The 13,190-nt window shown below is 56.1% G+C and overlaps 1 protein-coding gene and 1 long non-coding RNA gene across 2 annotated transcripts; both read left to right on the forward strand.

The window, feature by feature from the left end:
* Positions 1-1,044: 1,044 nt before the first annotated feature.
* LOC138844871 (uncharacterized) lies at positions 1,045-4,931 on the forward strand. Its single transcript, XR_011381276.1, has 3 exons — positions 1,045-1,173; positions 1,564-1,661; positions 2,669-4,931. It is a non-coding gene; the product is annotated as an uncharacterized lncRNA (long non-coding RNA).
* Positions 4,932-5,013: 82 nt separating this feature from the next.
* LOC103350903 (fibulin-1) lies at positions 5,014-12,450 on the forward strand. Its single transcript, XM_070054959.1, has 4 exons — positions 5,014-5,764; positions 5,856-5,991; positions 6,071-6,192; positions 11,227-12,450. The coding sequence occupies exons 1-3, from the start codon at positions 5,699-5,701 to the stop codon at positions 6,118-6,120; spliced, it is 252 nt and encodes an 83-aa protein (XP_069911060.1). The 5' UTR covers positions 5,014-5,698; the 3' UTR covers positions 6,121-6,192; positions 11,227-12,450.
* The last annotated feature ends 740 nt before the right edge of the window (positions 12,451-13,190 follow it).

Here is a 13,190-nt window from a genome sequence, read left to right on the forward strand (position 1 = left end):
TGTTGTGTGCATAAAAGAGACTAAAAATAGATATGCACCCTTATATCCATACGACACATTCTTTTTCCTTTTTGCATTTTGATTGGGTGACTTTAATAAAGTCTGGGTTACTCAAGAAGAATTTGGCTTGCTCTTTCACTTTTTTATTTTTGGTATTTATAATACATGTGTTTTATAACCAAAATGACACATTTTATTTTATTTATATTTTAAAGTGAACAAATTTCATGTATTTCACATATACAAATTTTGAAGTATAATGATGCTTCAAATTCTACCCTCCCTCTCACCCACACTCCATTTTAACAAAAAATACCGACACACATACTAACATACATACTTTTCTTTTTTTATGTATTTTCTTTAAAAAGACTTATTTATTCATGAACTTCCTGAGGTTCCCTTGCATGTTTATTTATTCCATTCTCAGATGTTGTAAATGGAGGTACATTCAGCACAGCAGCTTTGGGAATCTGATAGAGTGAACTCATACTTTGGGTGTGGAGAGGGAATTTTTAAAGTGGGCTTTGCTGGAAGCATAGGAGTTTGCCTGGCGGAGTAACAGCCGGCTTCCGGGGTTAGGGTCACTGATGGTGTCTGTAGAGACACCTCGACATGTGGGAAGTGTAGGCTCCAGCTGGGAGGCAGGATCAGTCCCATGACAGGTGGGAGCCTCAGACAGACATGAAATTCTGGAACTCGGACATTCATAAGCCTGAAAAAGCGTAGGCCTGCTCCCCAGGGAGGAGCATCTTCTCTTTGCCCCCACGTTTTGCCTGCATCTTTAGGGGCTGCTGGATCTCAGTTGACCCAAGAACCTAGGCTCCCGGCGCCAGGTGGGTTGGTCGCCCTGGGAATCCTGCGTGCCCGAGTGCGGAGCAGCGCCTCCCAGGTAAGCCCCGGTGTCCCAGCCCTGGCCCGGGTCCAGGCCGCCCACCCAACCCATCCGGAGCCCCACCTCGGGGCGCCCTCCTGCTGGGTCCTGCGCAGCTCCTGGAGCCACGATCATGCCCTCCCCTTGCCTCCTCTGCCCCGCCCCACGCCCTGGTAGCTCTGGGCCGGGAGCGCGGCGGGGTCGCCCGCTGGTCTTGTGCTCCGCCCCGGGGCCCCCAGCGCCCCGGGAGCCGGCCCTGCAGCGCCGAGCCCCACCTGTCCGCCCGCCATACCTGGAAGGTAGGGGAGGCGCGGGACCCGCGGCGGGGCGGGAGCGGGGTGGAAGGGGGCGAGCAGGGACGCGAGGAGGGGAGGGGTGATTCCTTTGTTCGCAGCCGGAAGCCCCGGGCCCAACCCCTTCCCCTCCCCGCCATCCGCAGGGCGCGGGGCGCCGAGGTCAAAAGGGGCTCAACTGGGGCCCCAAGTCGCAGGTGAGGGCGGAGCCGAGGCTGGCGGCGGCCCGGGACCCGCGTGCTGGCCCCTGTCCGGAGGAGGCCGCGGCTCGGGGGCCCCGGGGCGCCCCTTTCCCGTCGCGGAGCCCAGAATCCCTCCCTGGCCACCCGTGCAGTGCGCGGTTCCCCGCTTGCTCATTTCTTTCCTTTTTTTTTTTCCTTCTTCTTTTTTTGACAGGCAGAGTGGACAGTGAGAGACAGAAAAAGGTCTTCCTTTTCCGTTGGTTCACCCCCAATGGCCGCAGCAGCTGGCACTGATCTGAAGTCAGGAGCCAGGTGCTTCTCCTAGTCTCCCATGGGGTGCAGGGCCCCAGGACCTGGGCCACCTTCCACTGCCCTCCCGGGCCACAGCAGAGAGCTGGCCTGGAAGAGGGGCAACTGGGACAGAATCCAGCGCCTCCACCGGGACTAGAACCCGGTGTGCCGGCGCCACAGGCAGAGGATTAGCCTAGTGAGCCGCGGCGCTGGCCCCCTGCTCATTCATGTCACAAACTCCTGACGTGCCACTCGCTGAGGCAGAGGGGTGCGCGGGGGTGGGAGGGGCAGGTCAGTCAGACCCAGCCTGGCCAGAGACCCCTCTCCACCCAACAGGCAGGCCAGGGTGGGAGGCAGAACCAGCAGACCCCGGCACAACTTGGGAGCAAGGGGGAGCCCCTCCGCAGCAGGGGGGAATCCTCCGAGGTTGACCAGGGTCTCTCTCGGGGAGGGGCCTGGGGTGAGGGTTGGGACCACCTGGTTGGGCCCATTCCCCGCTTCAGCCACCCTGACCAGTGACTTTACTCCCTGGTCTGGAAAGCAGTACCGGAAAAAGGCACGGGGAGGTGGGGTGGCGGGTAGCACTTGGTTGGCCGCCACCCCTTGCCCTTAGAATGCTCCCACACCTGCGCCCCCGCCTTCGCCTGCGTAGGTGGGGGCCCCACCTCCCCTCTGTCTGGCCTCCCCTCCCACTGGCCCCTCACTGGTGACAGTCATCACCTTCAGTTGCCCCTTCCCTCCTGGGCTCCACAGGGGAAGTTCAGCGCTCTCATGCCCCTGCCAGGACAACCACTTGTGGCTGCCGCCTTCCCGCCTCCCCCCACCCCTCCTAACACCCATTTCCCTCCCACCCAAGCCCCCTCAGTGGCCTCCACACAGTCCGCCCACTCCTGCTCCGCAGCCCCTCTACCACACCCTCCTCCAAGAAGCCTGCCCTGACCATCACCTGCTCCCGGGCCCCAGTTCTGGGGGGGCCCTTGGCCGGGGGCGGGGTGTCCACTGAGGCTGATTCCACCTCTTCTCCACAGCCCCCCAGGCACAGTCATGACTCCGCAGGGTCCATGCTGGGCAGGGACGGGGGCCGGAGCCCTCCCTGTGGCCCGGAGTCCCCTGGCTCGACTCCTGCTGGCGCGGACGGTCCTGTTGTGCAAGGTGGGCAGCGGAGGCCGCTGAGACCGGGCCCCGGGTCCTGCAGCTCCTGGACAATTGCAGAGGCGTGGCAGCCTGGGCACCTTGCAGGGGTGCTGAGGCCCCTGCTGGGGGTGTGGGCTGGGGAGGCGCTGTCCTGGGGCCAGGAGATGGGCAGTGGGCAGGGCCCTCCAGCCACATCCCGCTCGCTGTCCCTCAAAGGCCAATGTGTATGGCTCCCGCTTCCACGCCTACTGCTGCCCCAGCTGGAGGACGCTGCCCGGCAGGAGCCAGTGTGTCATGCGTGAGTGCGGCGCCTCCTGGCGGGGGAGGGGTCGCAGGCAGGGGCCCTGTCCACAAGTTGACACCTGCACTTGGCCAGGGAGCCCTGGCAGAACCCCAGAGTGCCCTGAGCTTTGTCCAGTGGCTCCCAGGCCACATGTGCCTGTCTCTCTCTCTCTCTCTCTCTCTCTCTCTCTCTCTCTCTCTCTCTCTCTCTCTGGAATCTAAGGTCATGCCCCACAGCCCCCATGCCCACTACCCCCAGCACCTCTGACCCCCTCCCTGGCAGGGACATTCCCTGCAGACAGGGCTGTGCGTGCATGCGTGCGGGTGCCTGAGCGAGGCGGGGAAGTGGGTGGCCCACAGCGCCCAGCTGGGCATGCTGGCCATGACTGCCAGGCTCTCCCCGTGCAGCAGTCTGCAGGCACCCCTGTAGCGAGGGCTTCTGCTCCCAGCCCAACGTGTGCACCTGCGCTGACGGGACGCTGGCCCCTAGCTGCAGGGTGAGCCGAGGTGAGCAGGTCGCGGGTCTCCAGCCGCTGGGCTGCTTCTGTCCGCCATTCGGGGCCCGCCTTCCCCTCACCGTGTGCCCCCTCCTCAGGCTCAGGGTGCAGCGTGAGCTGCATGAACGGGGCCATCTGCCAGGGGGAGTCGTGCCTGTGCCCCCGCGGCTACACAGGCATCGTGTGTGGGCAGTGTGCGTACCCCCGGGGCCCCGGGAGGCAACTCTAGCTTATCAGGGGTGTGTGGAGTCCCGGCTGGGGACAGGCTTGACCAGGGACCTGCAGCCAACACTTTCTGTCTCCTTCCACAGCCGTCTGTGACCACGGCTGCCACAATAGGGGCCGCTGCATCGGGCCCAACCACTGTGCCTGCGTGTATGGCTTCAGGGGCCCTCAGTGTGAGCGAGGTGCCGAGGGGGCACTGGGGTGGGGGTGGGGACAAGGCCAGGTCCTGAGAGAGTCCAGCTGGCCTTCCTGCTGCAGGGCAGGCTGAGGACATCTCTTCATCTGCTCACCCGTTCTCCCAAACATCTGTTGCTCACTGGCTCAGAGCGAGGGCCCCCGGTTGGAACCCGATTGGAAAGACAGAGGATGTATCTGCCTGGGTAGTGGGGCAGGGCGGGGAAGAAGCTACAAGCAGAAAACGGGAACCCAGGGAGGTCAATACAGCAACACGGGGAAGCCATGGGCTCCAGAGAAGGCCATCAGGGAGGGCTTCCTGGAGGAGGGAACTTCTTAGCTGACTCTTGCAAGATAGGAGTGCATGAGATGGAAAGATGTTCTGTCCACTGGTTCACTCCCCAAATGGCCGAAAAGGCCCGGCTAAAGCCAGGAGATGGGACTTGAATCGAGGTCTCACTCATGGGTGGCAGGGGCCCCAAGCACTTGGGCTTTCCCAGGCCGTTAGCAGGAGTACACAGAAGTAGAGGCGTCAGGGCTCCAAATGACGCCCATACAGGATGCCGGCGTTGCAGGCAGCAGCTTCACCCGCTGTACCATGATGCCAGGATCCCCCACCCCTGAAACAGGTCCCACAGACTGAGGGGTGTGGGCTCACATGCTGAAGGGCTGGGGGCAAAACTCCATGGTGGACGCCATGCTGTGCCAGCGCCTGGGTGTTGGAAGAGATGGAGTCAAGGACGAACCCCCAATCTGGCCTGGAAGGTAGAGGCGGGGGCAGGAAGGGAACTTGCTGTTGGCCGAGGCTCCCTGGGGAGAGGCAGGAGACTGCGTGGGAGTCCAGGGACAGGAGACCTCCCCAGGCGGGCGACCTCGCAGAGCCTAGCGTGTCCCTAGAAACCACAAGGCCCCAGGGCAGCAGCTCCCTGGGGCTGACGCCTGCATTGTGGCTGAAGCTGATTGGAGCCGGAATAGCTGAGAGGGGCTAGGGGCTGCCGGGAGGGGGGGAGGCGGCCAGGAGGGGCTGCGGGCTGCCAGGGGTGGGCAAGGGTGAGATTCTAGAAATGTGGGTGGGTCTGACAGTGAGGACCCTGGATCGGGCCAGGGCTGGGGGCCTGGAGCAGCCACACCTCCAGGGTCTCAGGGGGGCCTGGGGTGGGGCTGGCTGTGGCTTCCTGGCCTGCTAGGGGCTGACCCCTCTATTGAAAACATCTGGAGGGTGGAAACAGGAAATTACAACATCTGGGCTCCTGCACAGCCACCTTGGGCTGGGCCCTGGGTGTCATTGGGGTTCCGGGCCCAGGACATTCAGAGGCAGATGGCGGGTCCCTCCTGGTCTGTGCTCAGGCTTGAAGGGAGGGGTGCCTGAGTCTGAGTCCCGACCTGCCCTGACCTCTGTGGGCTTCAGAGGTCCTGGCCTCTCTCTTGGGGCTTGTTTAGCCACTGCTCTGAAAAATGTGGGTTTTGAAGGGTAAATAAGAGTTTGGTAAGTAGGGCCGGGGAGAGAAGACATTCGACTCAGCAAGAGTCAGAGAATTGTTTGGGGTGCTAGTGCTGGGGCCCCCAGAGCAGAGGAGGCCCACGGGCAGCCGCCAGCCTCTGTGTGCTCCGCAGATTACCAGACTGGGTCCTGCTTTGGCCAGGTGGGCGCTGAGCGGTGCCAGCAGCAGCTGACTGGCCTCGCGTACACCAAGGCACTCTGCTGTGCCAACGTGGCCAGGGCCTGGGGCCTCCCGTGTGAGCCCTATGCTGCACAGCCACACCCCTGCCGCCGTGGCTTCATCCCCAACATCCACACCGAGGCCTGCCAGGGTGAGTCGTGGGGGCTGGGGAGCCAGGGCGGAGCTGGCTGCCCTTCGCGGCTTTGGTTCCTTCCTGGGACAGGCCTCTCACCCTCTTGCAGATGTGGACGAGTGCTGGGCCATGCCGGGCCATGCCGGGCCTGTGCCAGGGTGGCAGCTACCTCAACACCGTGGGCTCCTTCGAGTGCTGCTGCCCGGCTGGACACCGGCTGGACGACGGTGGCACCACATGTGAAGGTGGGCGGCAGCTCAGCGCGGCGGGGGCTCACCTCCACCACGGTGATCCAGGCTCCATTAACCCTCTGTGTCTTTGCAGATCTGGACGAATGCCTCAGCCGGCCGGGCCCTTACACCGGCGGCGACTGAGCCAACATGTGAGCTTCATGTGCCTCTGTCCCCACAGCTTTGCCAGCAGCCTGGACGGCAGCCGCTGCCAGGGTGAGTGGGGCTGAGGTGGCTGGAGCCACGTCCCTGTCCCATCCAGGCCTCTAGGCCCCTCTAGACCTCCAATTTCCACGATTTGGCCTTCCTGGACCCCCGTTTCCATCCCTTCTGACATGCTGGCTCCCTACCCATCAGCCTCTGCACTGTCGTGAACCCCATGGGGGAGCCCCTTCAACCTCCCCCATCTTGGCCCTAAGCCCTTCTGGCTCACAACCCCAGCCCCTGACCCTCTAGCTTGCAACTCTAACAGTTTAATGGACATATAGTATTTTTTTTTGACAGGCAGAGTGGACAGTGAGAGAGAGACAGAGAGAAAGGTCTTCCTTTTGCCGTTGGTTCACCCTCCAATGGCCGCCGCTGCCAGCGCACTGCGGCCGGCGCACTGCGCTGATCCGAAGCCAGGAGCCAGGTGCTTCTCCTGGTCTCCCATGCGGGTGCAGGGCCCAAGGACCTGGGCCATCCTTCACTGCACTCCCTGGCCACAGCAGAGAGCTGGCCTGGAAGAGGGGCAACCGGGACTGAATCCGGTGCCCTGACTGGGACTAGAACCCGGTGTGCCAGCGCCGCAGGTGGAGGATTAGCCTATTGAGCCACGGCGCCGGTTCAACATATAGTATTTTCTATAAAATTTAGCTATATTTGGCACTTACTAAAAACTGTTTTCTTAAAATTTCATGTTGGTTAAATCTAATAGTGGTGGGCCGGTGCTGGGGCATAGTGGGTAAAGCAGCCGTCTGCAGTACCAGCATCCCATATGGGTACGGGTTTGAGTCCTGGCAGCTCCTCTTCCCATGCAGCTCTCTGCTATGGCCTGGGAAAGCAGTAGAAGATGGCCCAAGTCCTTGGCCCTGACTCACGTGGAACACCCGGAAAAAGCTCCTGACTCCTTGTCTTTGATGGAAGTGAGAATTAAGATGGGGTGATGAGATATCTGGATTGTGGGCATATCTCAGGGTAGCATCAGCAGAACTTGTAGTTGGGTAGGATACAGGCAATGAAATGAGTTAAGAGGGAATTCAAGTGTTTTGGCTTCAGAAACAGGAGGCTGGGTGCAGCCCCTGGAGCCCTCTTCTTAGCTCTCGGAGCTCTCCAAGAGAGGGCAGGGTGGCATGTGCCCCAGGGGCCCCAGGTCCCCTCCCTGGCTTTCCTGAGAAAGAGCAGCACCTGTCAGACCAGTGCAGAGGAGGGGGAAGCAGCCAAGGAACCCAAGTGCACCGGAGCTTAACAGTGGAAGCCCCCACATCTTGAGGCCAGCGGACCACCCTGCCCTTAAAACCTCCGCATGAGGACCCTCTGGGCTCAGGCTCCCGGGGTTGCCCTGAAACGGCCCCAGCCAGGCAGTTTCACCACCAAACCGCTCTCCAGAGCGGGGACGGAACCCAGGCTGTCGGTGAGGCCCAAGGATAGGATCTGTCTCCGGCTGCTGGAGGCCATCTTCTCCGTGGCTGTGTGTGTGCCCATGTGTGTGTGTGTGTATGCCTGCATGTGTGTGGGTATGTGTGTCTATGTGTGTGTGTCTGTGTGTATGTGTCTCTGGGTGTCTCTAGGTATATGTCCGTGTGTGTGTCTGCATGTGTGTGGGTGTATGTGTTCATATATGTCTGTGTGTCCACGTGTGTGCCTATGTGTGTGCCCAAGTGTGTCTCTGCATGTGTATCCATGTGTGTGTCCATGTGTGTGTCCACGTGTGTGTGTCTGCATGTGTGTTTATGTGTGTGTGTCTCTGGATGTATGTCCATGTGTGTGTCTGCATGTGTGTGGGTGTGTGTCCATGTGTGTGTCCATGTGTGTGTCTCTGTGTGTATGTCTGTATGTGTCTGCATGTGTGGGTGTGTGTGTCTGAGTGTGTACATGTGTGTGTCTCTGTGTCCACATGTGTGTCCATGTATGGGTGTGTCCGTGTGTGTCCACATGTGTGTGTCTGTGTGTCCATGTGTTTCTCTCTGTATGTCTGTGTCTCTTTGTATGTAAATGTGTGTGTCTGTGTGTGTCCATGTGTGTCTGTGTGTGTGCCTATGTCTCTCTGTGTGTCCATATGTGTGTCCATCTGTGTGTCTCTCTGTGTGTGTACATATATGTGTCATGTGTGTGTCTGTATATGTATGTGTGTGTCCATGTGTGTATGTGTCCTTTTGTGTGTGTCCTTGTGTGTGTGTCCATGTGTGTGTCCATGTGTGTGTTTGTGTCCTGTCCTTCTCTTCTGGGAAGGACATGGGTCAGACTGTGTCAGGGCTCAGCAGTGTTGTGAGATCATGCCTAGCAGGAAAGGAGCTGAGGTACGATGACCGTGGACAGCTCCCGGCCGGCCTGTGCAGGCAGGTGATGGACGGCTCTGGGCAGTTTGCTGTTTATGACACCACACCTGCCTGCTCCTGGTTGCACCTGGCCCATAGGACACCCTGGCCCCAGTGGCATGGCAGGTCCTCGTCCCCCTAGCATGCACCTCAGGTCCCCTACCTGCCCTGCTCCACGCATGTCGGGAACTTGGAGCAGAGCTGGGGAAAATGTTCAGTGTGGCTGTAGGATGTATCCCCCAGCGACTCCATGTCAGACCCTCCACTCCCATCATGCACCTCATGCCACCCCACTTCTGGTGCTTCCTTAAAGAGGCACAGAAGTGGGCAGTGCTTGAGCCAATTGCTCAACGGGCCTTCACTGGGCTCCACGTGGCCGTCACCCCACTGCCTGTGTGGGACGGGAAGGGGAGGCCCTCCTACTGCTGGGTGCTTTTCCTTTGAGAGCGGTTTTCTTTGTTTGCAAACATTTGCGACTTTGGCTGTTTGTCTGTACACGACTTGGATCTTGAGTTTGCGTTTTTGTTTTGCTCCGAGTGAATCCTGATTTCCAGGGCACATCTGTGCCTCTGTCTTTAAGTTCTTCCATGTGTGTAGGGAAGAGCCTGCGGTGAATCCAGCTGAGAGCCGCACAGCCCACAACAGTGTGGCCTCCACTGACCCATCTCAGCCCATCTCAGCCCTCTGAAGATGACAGGAGTCCAAAAGCAGGCGGGGACTTTGAGTGCATAAAGTAAACTTTTAAATTCTACACAATAAAAATCACCATAGTGAAAGATAAAAAGGTCAGGGAGAAACTTGGAAAAACATTCGCTTTTTATGTCCTAAAGGCCACACACGAACAGGGCCACACATGAACACACGCACACCCAGACACACACAGAAATACACACACATGGACACACACAGAGAACACACATGGATACACACACACATGGACACACACACAGACACACAGAGACACACACATGGACACACACAGACACACAGAGACACACACATGGACACACAGAGATACACAGACACACAGACATGGACACACACAGACACAGACACACACACGGATATATGCACAGACACACACACGTGCACATAGACACACAGAGATGCACACGGACACACAGAGACACAGAGACACACACAGACACACACAGACACACGCATGGACACACACAGACACACACACACACGGATATATGCACAGACACACACACGTGCACATAGACACACAGAGATGCACACGGACACACAGAGACACAGAGACACACACAGACACACAGACACACGCATGGACACACACAGACACACACACACACGGACACAGACACACACAGAAGAGACGTCAAAAAGTCCATGGGATGTGAGTGAAGAGATAAAAATGAGTGTACACTTTTTCCTCAGTAAAGGCTCCACCAAGTTCAAGACTCTCTGTAAGCAACAGCCTCAGCCATGCAGTCCACCCCTGAACAACCGAGGCCCAGGGAATTTAGCCCCTGCAGTCTAAAGGAACATGAGTGCTCTTGATTTCTTTTAAGATAAGGAAACAGAAAGGAGTCAGGAGGAGCCAAATCTGGACTGCTGGGCACTTGCCAGTGACTTCTCGTCAAGATGTTTACAGAATCGCTTGTTCTCCTTTCATTTATCTGTTTGAAAGTCAGAGTTACAGAGAGAGGGAGAGATAGAGAGAGGGAGGTCTTCCACCTGCTGGTTCACTCCCCAGAGGGCAGCACTGGCAGTCTGGGCCAGGCTGAAGTCAGGAGCCAGGAGCTTCTTCCAAGTATCTCTTGTGGGTGACAGGGGCCAGCCATTAGCAGGAGCTGGACTGGAAACAGAGTAGCCTGGACTTGAACTGGTGCCCATAAGGGATGCCGGCATTACAGACTGAGGCTTTACCTGCTCTGCCGCAATGCCGGCCCCAGAGTTGCTCTTAATTGGTGCGAGAGCTGAGCGGGTGCATTGTCGAGTTGGAGAAGGACCCCCCTGGGAAGCTTTGGCTAACTTTACCCAACACCATCCTAATAAGCTGAGCATCTTCAAAACCATTGCCATGATCTTTGCTCTTTTTAAAATACAGATTTGTTTATTTATTTGAAAGTCAGAGTTACAGAGAAAGAGACAGAGACGGAGACAGAAAGAGAGATCTTACATCTGCTGGTTCACTTTTGGGATGTCCACAACAGCCAGGACAGAGCTGGTTTGAAGCCAGGAACCAAGAGCTTCCTCTGGATCTCCCACACGTGTACAGGGGCCCACCCACTTGGGCCATCTTCCGCTGCTTTCCCAGGCCGTTAGCATGGAGCTGGACTGAAAGTGGAGCAGCTGGGACTGGAGCTGGTGCCCATTTGGGATGCTGTCATGGCATGTGGTGTCTTTACTGGCTGTACCACAATGCCGGCCCGAGCCTTTGCTCCTGACGGGTCGTCCACTTTTGCTTTAGGCCACTTTCAGCTTTAGTCACCATTGTCCTGATTGTGCTTTGTGTTCAGAATCATAGCAACAAAGTCGTATTTCAACGCCTGTTAAATCCTCTCAGGAAATGCTTTGTGATCTCGATCGCACTTGTTTGCAATCGCCATTGCAAGCTCTGTTCCTGTCTGCAGCTGGTGTGGGTGCCCTTGGAGCAGAAAGTTTGGTCCAATTTAGTTTTCCAGCTAGAACTGTGAAAGCTGAGCTCTTAGGTGTCTGTGGCATTGGCTGTTGTTTCTGTTGTTAATTGCTGGTCCTGTCCCATCAGGGCAAGAATACGATTTTCATTTGCCTTGAAAATGGATGTGAGTCGTCTGCAGCGGTCGGCTTCTTCTTCAGTGCCATCCGTTCCTGTCCAGAATGGAGTTACCCACTTGAAATGACTGAGTTCTTTGGAGTGTTGTCCTCCTAAACTTATCACAAAGCAGCGGTGATTTCACTGTTCTTCCACCCAAGCTTCCCCATAAATCTGACATTCATTCTGGCTTCGATGTTAGCAGAGTTCACGTTACCCACAGCAACTCTTTACAATCTGATGGCTTATCTTTCCTGCTCAGACGTGCCAAAACAAGCCCCTGGGAGTGTGTTTTGGTGCCAAAAACACTTGAAATACTGCAAATTTTCCACCATGTGCTTTTGAAAGATCCTATGTATGAGTATGTGTGTGTGTAGTTTTAACCAATTAAAAAAAGTGAGTCCAATAGAAAAATGGGCATGAAAATATAGTCAATACATGAAAAATGAAACACATGCAGCTTTGAAATGTGTAAAATGATGTTTGGGGTGAAATACAATTGTAAATAATTACATGGAAACACCATTTTCTCACTGGTTACTTTGGCACAGACTTTGGCACAGATGATTCAAACTTGACCAGTGTATAGAACAGACTCTTGATCCTAAAGCGCAGGAATTGAATTTGTGACCTCAATGTTGGACATTCAGTAAAATCTATCAAAACCACACAAAACCTTTCACTCCGAGGACTGTATGCTGGAGTAGACCTGCATCTGTGTGAAATGACAGTTTTATGCACGGCAGCAAAATACTGAACGAAATATACACGTGTGAATGATGGCTGCTTCCATGGGCTGTATTGTGGCTGGCTGTGCAATGAGGAAAAGAGGCAGCCCTGTGTACGCTGATAAGGAACAATTTCCAATATATTTCATTTGGAAAAAAAGCATCGGATACGTCAGTATTTATGGATGCTATCATTTCCTGTGAAACATGCCCAGTGTGTGCATTTGAATATTTCTGAACATATGCACTGGAATCTGCTCATCTTGGAAGAATGTAGGAGAAACGCACTCGGGGCCTGGGGAACCAAACACAGAGGGCACCATGCACCCTCCCTACCTTGCATTTTAAGCCCTGCAAAGCTTCTGCGAAGAATGCTGAAGCAAACATGATGCAACATTAATATATGTTCAGAGGTGAGAACATAGATAATCCGTTCTATTATATTCTGTAGTTTCATGCTTATTTTAAATGGCTCATAATTAATATTTAAAAATAAAAATCTGCATGGCTCTTTACCCACAGAATTTAAAAACGAAAGATTCCCACACATATGCACCTAAATGTGTCCACAGTTTTGACTGCTACATCTATTTTATTCAGTGCTTTCTTAATTGCAAAGAAAAGAAACGCAGTCCAAACTGGCTTTAGCCCAATGGAAAATGCACTGGTTCGTATTTCTGGATAGTGCTGTGATTGGGTCGGGGGCCTGCAGGTTTGGGTGGATCCAGGAGGTTGTCCCCTCCATGGTTGGGTTCCTGTGCGTCTGCTTCTGCTTCCGTCTGGGCAGGTCCCTGCTTGTAGTGGCAGAGATGAGCTTAGAAGTTCCCTGCCGGAGGTCCGCCGGCCCCTAAGCTTCCCGTAGAGAACACATTGTTCCAACAAAGCACTGGGGCTCCCTCAGGCAGGTGAGCACCCTCCCCATCACTGTGGGTCCTTGTGGCCAGGTGCCACCAGCACCATTCTGGGGCGCCTGGCTACCTCTAACCCAAGCCCAGGTGTGGCGAATGGGAAATGAATGGTTCAGCAAAGGAAAACCGAGATTCCATTACCCTAAGAAGGAAAAAATGGATGCAGCAGGCAAGCCAGTTTCCGTGGGGAAATCTCTCCTCCCAGCCACCCACCAGGATGGAAACTACACCCACTGGGCGTCCCCACACCGAATGCAGGCATGTGGGTCCCACAGGGCCCAGAGTCGTGATCTGGGCTGGC

This window comes from Oryctolagus cuniculus, chromosome 13, assembly GCF_964237555.1.
Source record: "Oryctolagus cuniculus chromosome 13, mOryCun1.1, whole genome shotgun sequence".
Lineage (NCBI taxonomy): Eukaryota > Metazoa > Chordata > Mammalia > Lagomorpha > Leporidae > Oryctolagus > Oryctolagus cuniculus.

Bases quoted from the DNA above. Each gene is read 5' to 3' on its own strand.
- LOC103350903 (XM_070054959.1), top strand. From the start codon at position 5,699: ATGCTGCACAGCCACACCCCTGCCGCCGTGGCTTCATCCCCAACATCC. The intron at 5,765-5,855 runs GTGAGTCGTGGG...ACCCTCTTGCAG, and splicing joins CCACACCGAGGCCTGCCAGG to ATGTGGACGAGTGCTGGGCC. The intron at 5,992-6,070 runs GTGGGCGGCAGC...GTGTCTTTGCAG, and splicing joins CGGTGGCACCACATGTGAAG to ATCTGGACGAATGCCTCAGC.